Source organism: Nesoenas mayeri (assembly GCF_963082525.1).
Source record: "Nesoenas mayeri genome assembly, chromosome: 1".
In the NCBI taxonomy this organism is placed as follows: Eukaryota; Metazoa; Chordata; class Aves; order Columbiformes; family Columbidae; genus Nesoenas; species Nesoenas mayeri.
The window spans coordinates 36,345,632-36,365,213 of record NC_137541.1 but is presented as its reverse complement, the minus strand read 5'-3'; the positions used below and the strand labels follow the sequence as shown (position 1 = coordinate 36,365,213).

General features: G+C 41.7%; 1 protein-coding gene across 1 annotated transcript in view; it reads left to right on the top strand.

Annotated features, from left to right (window-relative positions):
• WIF1 (WNT inhibitory factor 1) overlaps nt 1-17,581 on the top strand; it is a gene marked incomplete at both ends in the record, with an annotated part of 40,838 nt that extends 23,257 nt beyond the window's left edge. Inside the window, 8 exons of the mRNA XM_080363295.1 lie at nt 287-395; nt 3,226-3,366; nt 7,267-7,362; nt 8,873-8,968; nt 10,308-10,403; nt 14,482-14,577; nt 15,161-15,256; nt 17,460-17,581. Of these exons, the coding sequence (XP_080219421.1) occupies nt 287-395; nt 3,226-3,366; nt 7,267-7,362; nt 8,873-8,968; nt 10,308-10,403; nt 14,482-14,577; nt 15,161-15,256; nt 17,460-17,581 (852 nt within the window). The remainder of the gene's footprint in view (nt 1-286; nt 396-3,225; nt 3,367-7,266; nt 7,363-8,872; nt 8,969-10,307; nt 10,404-14,481; nt 14,578-15,160; nt 15,257-17,459) is intronic.
• Nucleotides 17,582-19,582: the final 2,001 nt, after the last annotated feature.

Sequence of the window (19,582 nt, the reverse complement as noted above, 5' to 3'; positions counted from 1 at the left end):
TTCTCTGTCTTCTCTGTATAACGTATGTTCACTGTATGCTTGTCATTGTCCTTGCTGCTATGCTATGTCCTGATTACTGTGTGGTCACTAACAATCTCTGAAATAAGAGGAAATTATCTGAAAATTATGCTTAGATGAAGAAGCACACAGGGAAATAATAGAAACAAATTCAGTGAATGCCATAATGAAAAGTGTACTATTTTTCTGCTGTAGTTGATATGTTAAATGGTCTGCTTCTGTGAATACAATTAAAATACATATCAACTTTTTATTTATTTTGTTATAGGCTGAGTACTTCTACGAGTTCCTGTCTTTGCGCTCTTTGGATAAAGGCATAATGGCGGATCCAACTATAAATATTCCTCTGCTTGGAACAGTTCCTCATAAAGCATCAGGTTTGTGCTGTTGATATTATAAATGGTGTTCCTGTAAAAAGTATCCCACAGCCAGCAAAGCCTAAATATTTTATCATGAATTACAGTTCTGAAGTTTATTGCTAAAGAAATGCTTGCCACAGTGCTTGACACTGAACAGTGTGTGTGTCTTGCAGCGTATTTTGTCTGAGCCAAGTCACACAAAACTTTTATGTGTAGATAAATCAGCAGAAACTTCTGCAAAACTGTTGTATAAAACTCATGTACATTAATATTATTACCTATGTTGTGCAGCTTTTGGAAAAAGAAAACTTTGATCAGTGTAAGGAACAGTTATCATATTCTGTTTCTCAGAGGTTGCAATTTGTGGACATTTTACTTTCATTTGGGGTCAGCTGTTGTCATCAGGCATTCACGTAAAAGACACAAGTTCTAGTTTAGGATATTATAATTTACCACTTTTCCCATAGTTATGCATTCTTAGTCCTTCACTGGAACTTACAGGTCCATAGAAGAGGCTGAGCTCAAGCCAACATGACTGCTCCAGAAGCACCATGGTGCACAGTGATCTGGGTAGAGTAAAACAACTTTCCATGAGAGGTTATCAAATCCACTTTCCTCTGAAGTGGATGAATAACAGCCAACATGTTCTGTTCCAGGGCTAATGTGTGGTAGTCTCTGACAGAAAGGCAGAAATGTACATGTGGGTGACAGTAGTGTCTTAATGATCTTCATGACCAGCCTTAGCCAGCCTAAGACCATGTGGGATAAAATGGGAAAGAAATAAGAAATGGAACAGGAAGATGGGGCTGCAGATATACACTGATATGCAAGTTTATATCTTTGGCCAGTCCCCTCTCCTCTCCTCTCCTCTCCTCTCCTCTCCTCTCCTCTCCTCTCCTCTCCTCTCCTCTCCTCTCCTCTCCTCTCCTCTCCTCTCCTCTCCTCTCCTCTCCTCTCCCCTCCTCTCCCCTCCTCTCCCCTCCTCTCCTCTCCCCTCCTCTCCTCTCCTCTCCTCTCCTCTCCTCTCCTCTCCTCTCCTCTCCTCTCCTCTCCTCTCCTCTCCTCTCCTCTCCTCTCCTCTCCTCTCCTCTCCTCTCCTCTCCTCTCCTCTCCTCTCCTCTCCTCTCCTCTCCTCTTCCCTCCCCTCCCCTCCCCTCCCCTCCCCTCCCCTCCCCTCCCCTCCCCTCCCCTCCCCTCCCCTCCCCTCCCCTCCCCTCCCCTCCCCTCCTCATAACCTACCAGGATCCAAGTGCTTATTGCTCACAGGAGGGTCCTTTACTGCGTGTCTGTGTGCCTAGGGGTTTGGACATCTGGGAAGACCAAAAATGCAGATGCTTCCAGGGTGAAGAGGGCTGGAATAAGGGGTTTCTGACCTGTCGCCTCAGACTTTAGCCCTAAGAGATGCATGTCTGGTCTTCGCATTAAACCCACAGCCAAATCTCGGGCAAGATCAGGGGTTTACTACCAATTCAATGAAGTCCAGATATGACTGTAGCGCAATCATTAAACTTTTGCTGTATCTTCCTCCCCATTAGCAGTTTGCTCAGCCAAGTCACACATATCCTGATGCAAGCACTGATTTCCTGCACTTGCACTGTAAGAAGGTTGCTACAGTTTAAGAAGTTCACTGCATTTAAACTATGTTTAATCCACTGTAAGAATTTCCTTCTTACCACATGGTTGCATGCTTTTTGTACCAGCCTTTTAAAAGACCAGTGTAAAAGTACTTCAACAGTGAAATTGCTTTATAATGAAAACTGCAACAGACCTTTCAGTCTGTAGGACTTACCAGAAGCAGAATGTGTTTCAGCAATAAATTATTCTATATTATACCAAAGCAACAAATTAACAAAATGGCCCAATTATGGCTTGCAAAATTTTTTGTAACAAGCAATTTGAAACAAACCAAATGTAGGGCCGTTAGCTCAGTATTTGGTCTGAAAACTCAGGCCATCTTCAAAAGAAAGAAATAAACAATTTCTGTTAGCTGGATCTAACTTATAAAGCAGCTAGGAAGAGCCAATTTTGAAGAAAAGAGATAAAACTGTTTCATCTGAAGATTGTTTAAGATCACTTGTGACGATCACAGAAGAGCATTCCATAGCTCTGAGGTAGCAGGCTTGCTTCCTCATTAAAATACCCCAGATTTACTGGCCTTAATTATTTACTAAAACTCTTTGTAGTTCAAAACTGTTTGAATACTTTTCCTGGAAAGGCAATCTCCAAATATCACTAGACTTATCAAGTTCTGTCAGAGTGATATGTCTCTGTCTTCTTTTCAAATAATTGCACCCATAATCTTATTTATCAAGTCTACCATCTTGCCAGCACTTTATGCAATAAATTTTGATTAAATCAGTATTTTGTTTATGTATTAATTGAAGTATCCAAAACAGCAAACACATCCAAAGTAATGTGTAAGGTGTTTTTGCAGAAGTTGTGTGAGAGCTTGGAAAATTTAGACTCAGAAGTCATCAACTCAGCTCAGAAAATTAAATATAAGCTTCCAGCTTGTTTTGATGTGTCCTTAGATACCTCCACATGAGTAGTTGCCTCATCTGCAAACAAAAGTATCTTTTTGTCGACTGTCTGTGCTGCAGACTATTGGGGTTATGTCAGTAAACAAGCACAGGCTCATCTCCTGTGCGGCTGTACTTGTAGTCCTGGAGCTGCGTATGAAAAAGGTTATCTGTGTATCTCTGCATTACAGATTTTCATCAGAGCCATTACTCTAAAGCTTAAATATAGATATTATCTATATATTTTATCATTTCTCTGTATGCTTTTATATTTATGTAGATATATGCACATGTAAATATAAATATTATTGTTATTATTCTCCTTTAAGTCGTTCAGGTTGGATTTCCTTGCCTTGGAAAACAAGATGGGGTCGCTGCATTTGAAGTGAATGTGATCATAATGAATTCAGAAGGCAATATTATTCTCCAGACCCCGCAGAATGCCATCTTCTTTAAAACCTGTCAGCAAGGTAACGCTAAAGAGAACGTGCTAAGATACCATTAGACCTGGTCACCTAACTTGCTTATGTTTCATTTAGGAGAATGGCTGGAGAAGATGGAAATAATGTGCTCACACAATGTGTAGCAATGGTGGTGAATGCCAGGCTGTTTTGGCTCTGCCTGTGCATTTGCTGTTCATTTACCACATGTTTACTAACCCTTTCCTTACTGTCAGCTGTGTCTCCCTTAGTAGACTGAGTTGGAGGCGTTTCTCCTGCTGTTCACAGCTCATCATATCAAGGAGGTTGACAGAAATGTATCATGTGAGAAGCGCCTGTCAGCAAATGATTTTTGATGCTTGAGGAGAGCTAGTCCTGTGAAAACAAGCTGAGGCTAACATTTCCAGAAGGGGTGTAGGATTTGGAGAACTGAACTTCTAAGATCTGTAGTAAGGACACTGACTTCAACAAGTACTGTTTGATGCCTTACTTCAACAGTTCCTTAGATCTCAACTTGCACATACAAATGGAATGCAAAAATCCTAAATCAGAACATTTTTGCAAAATCTGGCTTTGCCTTCTCTGGAGCTCCAATGGCAACTTCTTGGATTTGGATATAGGTAAGGTGGTGGAAACTGGTCCTCGATACTTGTAGTCATCAAGCAGTAAACACAACAGAGGATGCACTAGGAGAAGAAGAGCACCATGAAGTTATAGCAGTGTTTACTTGGAAAAGAAGAAACCTATTTAATCTATGCACCATAAACATTATGTAATAAGACTTTCTGGATTAATTTTATACACTACAAACAGCTATAATTATCACTTTAAACTGAGGCTGTGGAAATCGAAAAATCAGTATCTTAAGGCAGTTATCCCATGCCATGTGCAGTTGCATTAAATTAACCCATGACAGGCGGCATACAAAGAGTGAGATTTTTATTCTTCTATTAAATCTTTGTTCTAGTCCCATGCGTTCTTCTCTGCACTCTTTTCTCTGAGCTAATTGGCTGTAGTGTGGCTTCAAACAGCAAGCAGCAGGAGCAGGAGTTGTTTATTCTTTGAAACCTCACTACACCTAAATAGCAAAGCTGCTTGTCTCCTTTGAAGCCTTGCTGCTGCCAGGGAAAGCAGGGGAGGGGGAGAAGTGGGCAAAGGAAAATGAGGGCTTGGTGGAAGGAAAATCAGTCAGTTCTCTTGTACAGATTTGGGTGTCTGATGTAAATGCAGCACAAAATATTTGCTATCTTTTTATTTTCAGTTTAGTTCAAAGATACTGAACTTAATAAACTTAAGAAATAGTGTTGGGGTAATCTAATAGGGAAAGCAGAGTTACAGATCTGTATTGTGGAAAAACATGGCTTAAATAGAGAGGGCTCCAAACCCAGTTTAGTAGTAGCATTCATCCAGGTTATCATTTCTGCGCTATTAGTTGTTGTTGTTGTTGTTACTATTTCGACGTGAGGTGTAATATTTAACAATTTATCAGTATTTCATTATATGGTCTCTCAGGAAAGCTGGGGGTGATTATTGTCTCAATCCTTTTTTCCCGGAGCGAGCTGAGAGATGCAAGGAGTATTTCCCAAGCTCAGAGGAGGGCAGAGGAGGAATTTTTCTCACCTTGTCTCTTCCAGACATACTGGGGTAATTCCCGCTCCTGCCCTCTCCCTTTGAGGCGGACACTGCAGTGTTTTGGGACAGATGCTAAGAAGGATGAGAATGTCCTTACTGTTTGGTGTTAGAGTAGGGGTGAGTTTCCTTCCACTGAAAGATGTTCACGGCGAGGAGCTCTGATTCCTTCTGCCAAGCCCCCGGTCACTGTCTCCAGTCATTCTTGGCCATCCAGAAGGGCCCCCACCAGAGGAAGTGAGGAGACCAAGGGAGCAGTTTTGTGGGAGAGGGGAGGCTTTGTTGTGGTGAAGAGATGGCTACAAAAACAAATATGTTTTCCTATTTTTCGGTTTGAAATGGTATGTATTTAAGCATGCATTTTCTGTAACGAATAGCAGCTCTGCATGTGGGTACAAAGAGATAAGCATTTCCAGAAAGAGTCCTAGAGTACGTTGTTGGAACACAATAAGACAAAAAGGCATTTACCACCACCATTACTGCTGCAAACAGCTTTACTTCTAAAGCAACACTTCTTGTTTTGTGTTTCTATGGCCTTGGATGGAAGAATAATTTTTAAATGACACTTTTCCTGCTCTCTCTTTCCTGTTTGTTTGGCAGTGTACACAGCATCCAGCCACCTGACTGGTGCCTTTTTTTCTTTCTTTCTTTTCACTTAGTCTCAGAGTTACCTTTTGTGTCCCATTAAATAGAGAGCTATAACATGAGTGCAGCAGAATAGTGCTTGTAGTTATAGCAGTCAGCATTTCTTGTGGCTCTAATCAACTATTAGATACATTTTGAAAAACAGAAGTTTATTTATGTATGAGTTTAACTAACAGATGTGTCACCTGACTCAAATATTAGAAGAAGGAAGGATCATTCAAATTTGTTTAAGTCCAGGGTTATGTATTCCTCTGTATTAATAGGAGTTGCAGTTTAAAGTATCTCTGTGGGCTGCAAAAATGTTTCAGGCAACATGATCCTCTTAAATTTATAGACATCTCACTGCTCCTTACCACATGAAACAAGTGCACTTAAAAGGCTATAACTTGAATTTGAACTCTGGTATTGTTCAGCTAAGAATCGGTATGAATCAGTGGCACATCTTTATAGCCTGTGGTCAGTAGGTGACGGCACTTCTTGAGCAAATCAGATGACAAGGCAATGGAGGAGAAGCGAGGATGCTCTTGGAAGGTGTTCTTAGTCACGATGCTTACACGGCTGTTACACTTAAGGAAAAAAAAAGACCTGATGCCAACATTAAAGCCAATTGCTGTCTAATAGATTACTTTCAAGTTTGAGTTGAGATGGTTGCATTAAGATTGCTCTCTGAGTTTCAGCGTGCCTCGGAGTTTTTTTAACCTTCTCACTTGGAGTGTCACCCAGCATAACATCAAGATGAGAAGGTCACGCCTACTCTGCTAAACTTGCCTTGTGGCCCTGGTACCACTGATCGTGAGCAATGTTCACATTTTCTATAGGGAGTAGGCAGCCTCTCTTGCCTGCATCCTTCTCTGTGACACATCTAGGAAGGTATTTTTGAGCAATTGCTTTTCTACCCAGCGGTCATGTCTTCTTGACCTTCCAAGGGGTTCAATTTGTTTTGCCTCTTTTTCAATGGACTCTTTTGAGGATGGTGATGGTACCCAGAGGTATTTCTCATCCTTGCATAATGCAGTCAGCTTTGCTAAATGCTTTAACCAGTGTTTGATGGATAGTTGAGATGTGAATGAGTTGCATGACAGCATAGGACCACTGTGCAGGAATGCTTTCATCTTCCTTTTTGGCATTCTTTTTCTCTAGCCTTGAAGCTGAACTCTTTCATTTGAATACAGATTTCATCATTTTGTCACCTTGGTAGCAACAGATATAGCAATTAATGCAATACAGGTTGCAGCGCAGTCTACTTAAGGCTGCGAAATTGAAACTGGACCTGCATACTGAGGGCAGGTCTAATCAGCAATGCAAGCCCTGCACTGCCTGCTTGTTTCCCCATGGAGGAGAAAGTTCTGGATTGAGCAGGGCAGCCACATTACTCTTCCACTTACAGAACAGCAGAGCAATGGAAATGCGCAGTCTGTCAACAGCACATTGTGCGTTTGTTTGAACACATGATGAAACCTCTATTTGTAGACTAACAAAAAAGAAACTAATTTCTCTTGAGGAGGTCTTAGCTGAACTTCTATTTCTGCCAGCATTTGCCTGTCTGTCAGCAAATATTTTTACTGTTGTGTTAAAGGAATATATTGATCCTACCGAAAGTTGGCTGACATTGCAGTATGTAATATCCAATTAAGATTATCATTATATTTTATAAAGCGGAGTGTCCAGGAGGATGCAGAAATGGAGGATTTTGCAATGAAAGACATGTCTGTGAATGTCCAGATGGATTTTACGGGCCTCACTGTGAAAAAGGTAATTAAAAAAATATCTTCTCAGCTGTCTTCTTTACCACAATCTCAACAAAACTGTAGGTACTGCACTGTAGTCTCTTCTAAAAGAATGGTCTGTTCTGAAGATTTTATATATTTTGAGTCCACACATGTAAGAGAATCCATCTGGTAAACAGATTAAATAAAATTCTTCTCCTAATGAGGACTAGCTGGGAAACAAAGCACAGGACTTTTGTTATTCAGCATTTGTTTATTTGGAGATAAAATCTAATTTGGAGGTAGGCTGACAATGAATATGGAAAGATGAAGGAAAGAGTCTCCCTTTCTGTTAGTGACTAATAGCCCCAAATGACAAATCCAGGAGTGAGGCACCAAGAAACTGAGTGCCTTCACAAGGAAACTAGCTCTTCTTCCTACCTTTTCCTTCACCTCCCCCAGTGGCAGACCCTCCCTGGGGTGACCTGAGATGGAACAAACCATCCCTGTGGGCATCCTATTCCAATGGCATCCTTCACTGAGCTTCCAGACACTCTGGCTACACATAAAATATTAAGTACAAAAGATGAGCCCTCTGGCCTGTAGGCCAACTGGGATGGTGCAGTTTGCATTTGTATGTTTAATAAACTCTTACTCTCCAAAAACCCACCCTCCAAATTCCCTGCTGGGAGGAGCCTGTGGCTACTGCTCACTCCAGGGCCATGCCCACAAGGGTTTGCTGGGTGACTGAGGACAAAGCTGTGCCAGGAATGACACTAACAATTTCACAAGGTGGGTGATCCTGTGCCCCAACTTTTCCCTATGCCTGGCTACTGTTTAACTGACTGCTATGGACCCAGCCTCAATCAGTGGTCCAGTTGTGGGCAATCACAAAATGAAGCATTACCACCTGATGTGCCTCCCTGGAAGAGCCTTGTGGGGTGGCCGCTACTGCAGAGAAGGCTTGGCAGAGCACAGGGGCTCTGGAGAAGGTTCATGGGGAACATGCAGGACAGTTTGGCCACCAAACCAGGCCACGTGACAAGCTCCCCTGGCCTACATTAAGTATCCATGTTTATGCTCAGGTATGCAGAGGGAGAAGGGAGGGATCATTATAAAGCCTGCCTGGGAATCCTGCTGCATTGCTGACATCTCTGAATGCAGCAATCTCCTAAAGAGACAGTCCTGTCTGCAGAGCTGAGGCTCCAGCTGCAGCACCAGAGTCCATTTATAGAGACTTAAAATATCCAGAGGGTGTAGATGGACCCTTTGCTCTGCCCAGTTTGGAATTAAACTGCACAAGAGGCAATTTCTGCTTACATATGAGACCAGATTGGAACATAATTTAATCTTCATTTTTTTAGTACCACTGGATACAGATTGCCAGATACAGACCAGAGGTGCAATTGATTTAACCCACTTACAAACATGCTTTACAGAGGTGACTTGTACATTCAGCAGAAGGAAAACTAGCTTAATAAGGCAATGTGCTGTGTATTCAAATAGACAGTTGCTATCACACCAGTGATGTTGTTTCTGTTCTTCCTGCTCCTCAGCGCTCTGTGCTCCTCGCTGCATGAACGGTGGGCTCTGCATTACCCCAGGCCTCTGCATCTGTCCCCCAGGGTTCTATGGCATCAACTGCGACAAAGGTAACTATGGGTTAACCCCTCCCCGGGCTCTGTATTCAGCAGCCTCTCTATTCCCATGTTAGTTTCCCTCCAAGAGTGGATTTTGGAAAGTCAGGCAAGTGATGAAGTAAATAAGTTCTTAAAGTTTTGTATCTCTTCGTATAGATTCTTTAGCACAACCTGGGAGCTGTTGCAAGTGCTTTCGCAGGTGAATGTGCTGGCATACATATACATCAGCTCCGTGAAGGGTAATTTAGATAATCACTTTAGTTGATGCACTGATATCTGTGGGACTTACCACAAAATTCATTTCTATTTCTGGCCTAGGAAAAAAAAATTCTCTCTATTTGAACTCTAGTTTCCTGGAGTAAAGATAGTTTTACTAATGATTTAGTATCTTAACTTGCTGCATCTGAACACATGAAAAAATAAGCAGGCTATTCATTTTTTGATTGCTGCATTGTGGCTCAGGAAGGATAGCAAGGATCAATCAGTTATTCAGAACAGTAATTTGTAACAGTCCAAGCTACCACACTGAAAAAAAGAAAGTAGTTTCCTGCAGAAATTTAGCTGACCTGTTCATGGCAGAGCAGATTACAGAACATCACATTGCACTTATTGTTGCAGAACTGTATGATGTGAAGGCTAAACGTGAAAGGTCCTAGTGGACTTTCCAGCACAATAATGGGAACCTTCCCAGGCCTTTAGTTATGCTTACACAAACTGTTGTCAATGTCCTTCTGACTCACATTGAGTCCTTGATGAGACTTTTATCACTTTTTAAAAGTGTTTCAAAAGTGCATTGTAATGAAAGGCTCCCAGTGGCTTGAAGGGTTAATATGAATCCCAGCTTTTTGGTGAAAAGTCACATCTAACACAATGTAGGTAATTTAGCAGGTGAGAGACACAGCATTTACATCTATGTAACCACACAGCAAAAACTTATAAAAGTTTCTTTCTGGTCAAGGCATTAATTAAGAACTGTAGTGAAGTATCCTCTTGCAGAAGTAACTTCCAGTCCTAGGTTGTGCTCCTTTTATCACACACTGACAGTTTCAACAGCAATAGTGACTTGATCTTTCAACGAGCTTTACATGTGAGGATTGATAAAGATGTAACACAGTCTGTCCTCAGGGATCTCATTGCTGTATTTTTCACTTGTCTGTTTCTATACTGACTTGTGTGTGTGCCCATGCAAAGCATTATATAGGAAAAAACACATTTCAGTCTTCCTTTGTAAACCAGATGAAAAGATGTTTTTAAACCTATTCAATGTTTATTTATGATGAGCATCAGAAAAGGCCAAGTCAGATTGAGTTCATATTAGTGACTTAGCTCACTCCTGTTTTATTTGTTTCAGCAAACTGTACAACAACCTGTTTGAATGGAGGAACATGCTTCTACCTGGGAAAATGCATTTGTCCTTCAGGCTATGAAGGAGACCAGTGTGAAATTAGTGAGTAGCATCTCCGTGTGCTTGCTTTTGCTTACATCAACTTATTCTGGTGTCAGTGTCTGAATGATGAAGTGCTGCCTGCCTCTGCAGGGCTCACAGCGAGGATCTCACACAGCTATGTAGATGCCACATGCCTTCAAACACATCTCCTACTGATGTTTGACTCACTGCTATATCACCTCATCCCCTACCTTGCTTTGTTTTTACTAGTAACTGAGCTGGGTAAGAACCCTCAAGCTGTAAGTGTGCAGGCAATACTGTGACAGATGGATGTGCTGCTGTGCCAAGCCTGTGTGGAACAGCTGTTTTCAAACGTTACTGCAATTCGTAGCTGTGTAGAGCAGATCAGGTTTGACCCCGCGCCTCTGAAAGGGCCACTATAAGCTGAGAATAGAAAGGCTTGGAGTAGAGGGAGGGCTGAATCATAAGAGCAGAGAGCTTTCACTTAACATATTAAGTTGCATTCACATGGCAACTTGGAAATCCATGTCACAAACATCAAAAGACTTGCTATTTTCAGAAGTTTAGCATCAAAGCAATTCAAAATATTTTAGCTCATGGTAGATCTAAGTGTGCTCTGTAAAGTTGAGGGTAGAGATACAGCCAGGCTGGAACAGATCTGGGAGGTCAGCTGTCAAGTATTTGATCTCACTAAAAGAAGAGTTTTCTCATAGCTCAGTTAAATTGGATTACTTCTATAGTTCCCCACACTTGAATAGAGTATGAGCATTTCGGTTTTGAGAACATACACCCGGGCTTTTCTTTCTGGGCTTAAAGCTTCTAGTAGGATGCTGTGGAAGGAGCTTCTCCTGCTGTAAATAATCTCGCTGACATTCCCTAGTGCCTTCACGGGAGTGCAGAGAGCAGCATTTGGCCTGGGAGGGCCCAGAAGATCTGATTTCTTAATGTGCATCAGTAGAGACAGGCTTTTCTCACAGTTATGAAATTTGTATCATCAAAGCATTTGGAAACACATGGAAATAAACTGTAATATCAATGTGGGAAAATAAATGAATTACTGTGCAAAGAAAGAGCACATATACCTAAGACCTACATTTTGCACAGTATTTACATGTAGATAAAGAGTAGATGTAAGTAAATGTTTCACGATATCTCTATCCATTACAAGGAATTTTGTAACTCCTTTTTACCTAATCAAAAATGAAGCCAAATGGAAGCAGTAAAGTTTCATTGTTATTAAATTAATAAAGATTGCTCTTTGATACAAATTCAGATCAGATGTCAGTGAGAACAGCAGTGTGGATTTTCACTGAATTTACCTTTGCTTATATCAAGTTCAAATTTGACACTCTGACAGAACCTCATTTCTTTCTTCAGTCTCCAAGATGTCAATGCTGATACTTCTCAGATGATGAATGAGTTCTGGTTCAAAGTTTGAGAAGCACGTATTTTATGTCAGTAGTGATTTTTTGGAGGAAAACTCTTAGAACTGATACCACATCATGCATAATTAAGGGTGCTCCACTTAATTGGTCTGTCCCAGGGGCTCTTGAACTTATAGTTGTCTACTGCTGCTTTGGACAGTTACAATGGACTTTGGCTTCTGGCAAAGGCTTACCTGTGTGGCTCAAATTAAATTATTGAAATACAGACAGTGAAGTAGTTTCTGTACAAAAGAAAAAAAACTCAGGATCAGAGTATGCTAAGAGCTTAGCTGGGGTCATGTTGATGAGAGCAAGGAAAGCTATGCACTTCCTTTGGCTTTTGTAAAGCTGGAACAGCAATTGTTAGACTGTGATTGATGGCTGCTACCACCTCTGGGCACTGTACCAGTGCCAGCACAACAGTGGAAGACTGCAAGAAATGCTAGACGAGTCTTAGAAACACCAGAGGAGAAACATAGCTCAGACTCTTTTCTTAAATCCAGGGCCAGCTACATTCAGTCATGAGAGTCTTGAAATAACAAGGGGAGAAAACGTTTCAACAGGCAGAAAGCTATCTTCTGAAAACTGCATTTTTATTTTTTTAAAAAAATTGTTTAAAGATTTTGACTGCTTGTCTAACAGTTGAATCAGCCTCTAAGACTCCTGGGAAATGTACTGGACCCAGTCTACAATACTAACAAGCATTCAGTCTTCCAGATTTTTTCTAGCTACGGTTATGCATTGACTCTAATTAGCATTTCAGTTTGAGTGCAGAGGGTCTTATTTTGTTTTGGATTCCTCCCCATTTGTTACCAACTGTATTGTTCTTTTTCCACGTCTCAGTCAATAACAGAGAGGGTTATTACTCTTTCCTTCAATTTGTGAAAAAAATCTTAGTCCAAAGTTAATTGAGCTGTGCTGAGCCAAGTATTTGCCTAATGCAGTTCTGTGAAAGTTGGTATCATACCCCTTGACTCATATCCTTCATATTTACTTCAAGAAGTAGGAGAATCCCCAGATTTCCTCAGCACTTCTCCTTTCAGTCATTAATTACTTCAGATCCAAATGCTTGCAAATTAGAGTACCTACAGGTTCCCTCTCCAAAGGCTTCTGCAAGGAAATTATGCTTTTGCAGAAACTCTCCTTAGCATGTTTTTTTTTAGTCAACTGGTTATGAAGCTTGTTTCAGGGCTATTAAGATAATTATGTGCATTAGGAACAAATGTCTCTTTTATATTGATGATACACACATGCATTGCAGAAGTCTGATGGGGTTGAAAGCTGAGCAAGCACTAGCAGGTTATTGAGCTCCCAAGGGAAGTGCCTGTGACCATGATATGAGTGCATTCACTGAGGTTTTCAGCACAGCGAACCAGCAGTGGAAAGGATGAGTGTTGATGCTTAAATTATGATGTGCAGGTCTCAGTTAATTTCCTTTTTTTTTTAAAAAAAAAAGGAAATAGTTTGCTGCCCCTAGTTCCAGTTTTTATTTGTTCATAGATTCAGGTAAATATTAGTGCTAAATCTAGGAAGGTGTTGGGGTTTTTTTTTGCTGTTCTGAAGAATTCAGAAAATATTGTGGTATTAGAAAGGATGCAACAAGGTTTTGTACAACAGTGAGAAAAGCTGCACTGGTACATATGGCCACCAAGGAGGTGAGAGGTTGAGGGTGCAGCTCCTGGTGGCCCAAGAGTGGCCAGGGAGGTGGCAGAGAGCCCCCCTCAGCCTAGGGGTGGCCTAGCCTGTGGGGGCTGTGCTCACCCTTCCCAGAGACAAGCAAAGATTCAACTAGTCCAATAGTGGAGATAAATTCTAACAAGGGATTTACAGTCTGCTGATGGGAAACCTGATATTAAGTCTGAGGAAAGCCCTTGGTGTGAGTCAGGCACAGCAAGAGCGTGAGTATGGATCTCCTCCACTAGCATGGACCTCATCTCTCCCAGGCGAATTGGGACCAATCAGCACCATCAGACTCAGTCTTTTCCTCTGGCAAAACATGAATGTGAGGGAAAGTAATTTCCGGACCAAAAGCCTCAAAAAATGTCTGCAAGTTTTAATTACTGTTGCCAAAGATGCTCTGCTCTTTGCAAACAGGAAAGAAGGGTGTGCTTTTAAATGCACCTTTAGTTTCTGAGCTGTAGTGTGGAACAGTCCTCACTGCACCATACACAGCATCGTGGTGGTCAACAGCCACAAGATGATACACCCATCCAATCATCTACTGTCTGCAAGTAGTACCATACCTGTCAGTAACTGAGTTTCCTAAAGCTTAAAATCTCTTGGGCATGCCACCGGATTTCCTTTTGCTTGTGCCCTCTGGGTATGGATCCCACTCTTTCCAAACACCACATCCAAACACTGCTGCCTCCCCCACAAAGGGTGAGGAAAGCGGGAGGCAATACTGGCTGGTGGCATGAGGGACTCGGTGGACTCCCAAGTGGCACAAGTCTGAGCAAAAGCTGCGTGGACACACGGGCTTTGGCTGTGCCAAATCATTATCGTATTTTCAAAGCAGAAGAATGCATATAAATTGGAAGCATAGACTTGCAGCAGAGGCTTCCTGATGGATCAACAATTCCCACTCCTCTGTTAGTATCCAATGAGTTTTTCAGGTACAAGGCAGGCTTCTCAGACACTTGTCTCCAGTAGATGCAGTGGACTAAGACCATTGGTTTTGTGCTTTCAATTTCTAGGTAAATGCCATCAGCCCTGTCGAAATGGAGGCAAATGTACTGGTAAGAATAAATGCAAGTGCTCCAAAGGCTACCAGGGAGACCTGTGTTCAAAGCGTAAGTATCAAAACCATTGTATCAGTCCTTGTTGTAGGAGCATCAAACTAGCTGTACAGTATCTTCATACACAATGTCAGAACTAATAGTTTGTTCAGGTTATTTTACTTTCTGGACATACAACATACACAGAAAAGTTTTTTACAAAAGCCTCCCCACAGTTTCTTTTGTACCCTGAGTTTCTATAAATCAGCGATGTGTCAGCTTACTAATAGCAGTTTAGTAATAAAAAAATGCATAATAAAACATCAATACATCGCAATGTTAAAATCCCATGGGAGCACTTTGTGGAGGGATGCTGGGGGCTGCCCTCCTCTCCCACTGGTTCTGGTGTACGCTCAGCTCTACTGTTCCATCTGCTTCTCCTGACAGAGACTGAGCCAGACCTTGCCAGGGAATAGTGGGGGTGAAATGTTTTGGGACTCTGCACCCATTCAGTGCAAAGTCACAGATTTACTGTGAGAACCCTGGCCTGTGACAGGACCAGCCTGTCATGAGGAACAAAAGCAGGGAAAGCACATATGCAACCCTGTCTCTGGATGGAACATCAGGAGGTCAGGTGTGTGTGCTCACTATCTTACAGCTGTCTGTGAACCTGGCTGCGGCCCATATGGCACCTGTACTGAGCCCAACAAGTGCCAGTGCAAAGAAGGCTGGCATGGGAGACACTGCAACAAAAGTAAGTGAAAAGCAAACCTGGAGAGTCCCTGTTGGAGCTCTTATACATCCGATGCCACACAGAAATGACTGCTCCAGCAGCCTTTCCAGCCTTATTAATGATGCTATGCTCCATTTTTTCCTAATGGTTAATCCAAACAATAAAATGAAGATTTTCAATACTTTATAATTTTACTTACTGGAAAAACCCTCAGAGTTATTTAAAAGTGTTTTAGCAAGATTGCCCTTGTATTAGAAATTCCAGAATCTGGCATCAACCAGGTTTCTGGGTGACTTCATGTGTCTTCCACCCATGCTGTGGAAGGGATCTACAGTCCTTCAGTACTCCTCAGTAATGTCAGCTGGCCTTAAAATGTCAGGTAGGCATTTTTATAAAAAAAACTCTGTCAGATTTTAAAGCTGATTAAAACTTAGAAAAGATGTAATGTCCTTTATAAACTTTGGGGAAAACTTGAAGAGTTTTGTAAAATCTGTGCTTACTGACTCTAAAGTTCTCTTCCCCACCCATGCTTCACACACCACAAAAGATATTGTCCCAAAGCAAAGTTGAAGTCCTTAAAACTAGTTTCTGTTGTGCTTATTGACCCATTTGATCATTTCACTGGATTTAAAATGGCACTATAAAATTATTTGAAATACCATTGTATATATCCAGTAACAACTTCAGATTCGATTTTATATTTCATGTGCAACAGTGTTGTGACAGCGGATCTTCAGGAGACATTGTGTACATTCTCCTATGAGGTATTAATGTTTAGTTGAAACACTGTTAGCTGGTGATTCACATTCAATGTTCTAAGTGGCGATGATAAAAAAGTTGAAAAAATTTGCAGCTATAAAACCTACCAAATAGCCACAAGGAATGTGAACCTTACATTGCAGCATCAACTGAATATTATTTTTTTTCTAATTCTGTTTATGCCTATGATTTGTATCACATTAAAATATATTAGAATAAATATAGCTTTTTCATTAAAAATTAGTATTATCTAACTAAAATGGCTTATGCTGTTAAAATTAAGTTTGGGAAGTCCACTTTTCTGCTGTTAACTGGTGGATCTGTGTGTAAGAATTTATGTCATTCCCTGAAGGAGAAATACCATCAATATAAGTTATGTTTAGAAAAAATGGAAATCAATATGAACTTCCTAAGTTCAATATGAACTTTTTCTTCTTGTAATACTCTGTGAAAAAAAAATAATGTACTATGGATGACTATCCTCAAAGAACTAATTACCTGTACAACAAAACCAAAACTCATAATCATGTTACAAGGAGTCAATAATCACACAGTTTTCCATCCCTAATTACTTGTACTTTGGGTACAGTCCTGCTGTGTTTAGCACTGCAAAACTCTCTTTGTATTCAGCAAAGAAATTGAGATTGGTTAAAATTCATCCCCATTTTAAGGACCCATGTAGGGCTTAAATTGCACAAACAAGTCTGCACACACTTCAATTCGCTCTCTTAAAATAAAACCAAACCTCTCCTGATCTTGAGAGGAGATTTATAGCTAATTTGAGAGACTTGCTTCATATTACATCAAATCAATGGCTCCTTGGTAAAGCTGTTTTCTTAAAAAGAAGTGGTTAAAAAAATTGAACCTGGAACTCAGTTTTTCAACATCGTTTCCATGAGCTTTAAGTAATGAGATGGGTAAATGAAACTATAACTACAACATAATACTTTGAATTCCATTTTTATTGTTCGTTCTCATTTTCCACAGCAAAGCAGCTCTGCTAAGCCTGTTTCAGACTGGGTTTTTTTTCCCCTGTAGGTGTTTATTGTCGCTGCTGTTCTTTCTCTTTGCGTTCAGCCTTAAACCAAAGCCAAGCTCAGGTAGCTGGTGCAGGTTCTCCCTGGGGGGTGATGCTTACGCCCTTCTTCAGAGCCCAGGGCTGGTGGAGCGGTTTCCCTCTCCCTCCACTCTGGCGTGGCTGTGCACGTGTGAACCCAGGGCTAAGTGACAGCCCGGGCACACTGATTGTCCCCTGGGCTCCCTGGCAAGGTGAGAGCATCCTTGCTTTTGGCAGAACCTCGTCTGGCCCCGGAGTGGGACACAGAGAGGGGTGGGCGCTTGAGTAAGGCATAGCAAAATCTGTTGTTCAAACGTGCGGGGAGGACTATTTCCACTTGAAATATTAGTGGTGGATCGTGAGCTCGCTTCTGTGGTTTCTCTTCTCCTGAATTGGATAATTTTCCAGGGTATGGAGCCAGCGGTCTGAGCGCCCTGAGGCCAGCAGGCAGCAAGCATAGGCAGCACACGCCTTCACCCAAAAAGACCGAGGAGAGGCATGTTCCACCCGAATCCAATTATATCTGGTGAACTCCAACATCTGAAACGGTTCGTGTTACACAAAGTTCATAGCCTTCATTAACCTCTCATGGATTGAATGTTAAAATGCTGTTCATTACAGTTGAGATTACCGACTGGAATTTTATTAGCTTCGTTATAAACCACTGAGCTGATATTTACTATTCCTTTTAAGTTTTATAAATACTTCTATAGCATGATTATATAGGCTTCTTCTTTCAGTGCTTTGGATGGTGTTTTGTACTATACTTCAATTATGTTTAAACTTTCTATTTGATTATATAGCTCCAAAAATTAAGTAACAATATTCAAGCAGAAAACCTCATAGATGCTAACCTGAATCATTTCAATGACTACAGATTTAATTTGCCTAAGACAAAGGAAGGGTGCCTATTACATTTTTCCTTTTGTGTATTTAGACTTTTTCCTAAGAAAAATAAATAAGTTGCCTGATTAAAAAACGGAATCATACAATTCAATGTTATTTTTGGTCTTACAGTCTGCAATGTACCATGTATTAAAAATACACTGCAGTGGTGCCATTTAACCAACATAATATATTGTAAACAAAGTACAACTATAATGTATGAACTTTCTGCATCAGCTTGAAGCAATATAATATATTGTAAACAAAACAGCTCTTGTGTAATAAACTTTTTATACTGACAGTTATGTATAAAATAAAGATGCCACTTTAGTTTTTCGAGTACTTCTCTGTGGTCTCATCAGCACTGGGTTGGGACACTGACTTTTCTAGAGCACCCTCATAAGTCAGGGGTACAGTGGGGTTGGTTTCCCTGTCTCTGCTCCAATGATCTTAAAAATATTCCAGAAGAGCAACGTCTTGTGCGTTTGCAAAGGACAGGGTAGCACCAAAGTCCAAGTGTTTCTCTCCCTGTATTTGCCCTCCACCACCTCCTCCTTTCCCCAGCCAGCCACACCAAGCTGGTGTGCCCTCTTCCTGGCACCTCTGGTACCCAGGATCTTCTCCTCAGAGCCTCTGTCCAAGCAGGTAATACTCCAGCCCTGGCAGTGTTTCCTGATCAAGGGTGATGCTCCCATCTCATGTTGTGTTCAGACTGTATAAGGTTTGGGCAGCCAAGGGCCACACAGTTTGTCATGTGCTGTGGCTGGGAAGCAATTAAGAGCAATATCCACTTCAGCAAATGATCACTGACCCTTGCTGTACTGCAGTTCTGAGAACCTTATTATGTGGAAGATAAATTTAAAAAAAAATAAATAATTAACACATAACTTGGGGCATAAAATTTATGAGTGGGATGTTTTGAGTTGCAAAGAAATAAACCAGGTTTAGTAACCTGACCTTGAAGGTCTTACTTAGTCAGTGGACCCGCAGACCAAGTAAAAAACTTGCTTAGGCCAGAGGACAACTCTCTAAGGATCCAGTTTTACATTGTCCTTTGTACAGTGGGACTGCGGATGCTTCCCAGCAAGCCTGATCCAACAAGAAGCCAACCCCGCTTTGCCACACATGACTGCAGCCCTGCAGGTCCGGTGCAGGGAGAAATGTGGCTGGGGAAGGAGGAGCAGGGCCAGACTGATCCCCCATTACACCCCAGGCGATAACAAGAAACAGCCCAAACAAGGTGGTTTGGCCGCTTGCCTGATATCCTTCCCTAGGGATGGCAGTAAAACAGCTCAGGTTTGCTGAAGGAGCTTTCTTAGCATGGCTGTGTGTAACAGCTGTGGCTGGTGTGCTCCAAAGTGGTGGCCCCCTAGCCCTCCAGTCTCACACCTCCTGTGGGTCCCCCAGCAACTCCCCAATCTCCAGGGGAACCAGGGAGATGCTGGGGCACGGGGCACTCGGTTGGCAACGCGGGGCAGGATGTGACCTGCAGCCAGCTTGCCCCTGTGTGCTGCATGGCTGTGCTCCGGGGATTTTGAAGAGTAAACCTCAATCCTCTCAGCAGCCCCCATACTCCTTCCTGTGTCCTGGTAACCCGTGGATCTCTCCCTCACACCAAAGCTGTGGTTGATTGTGGTGAAATCAGC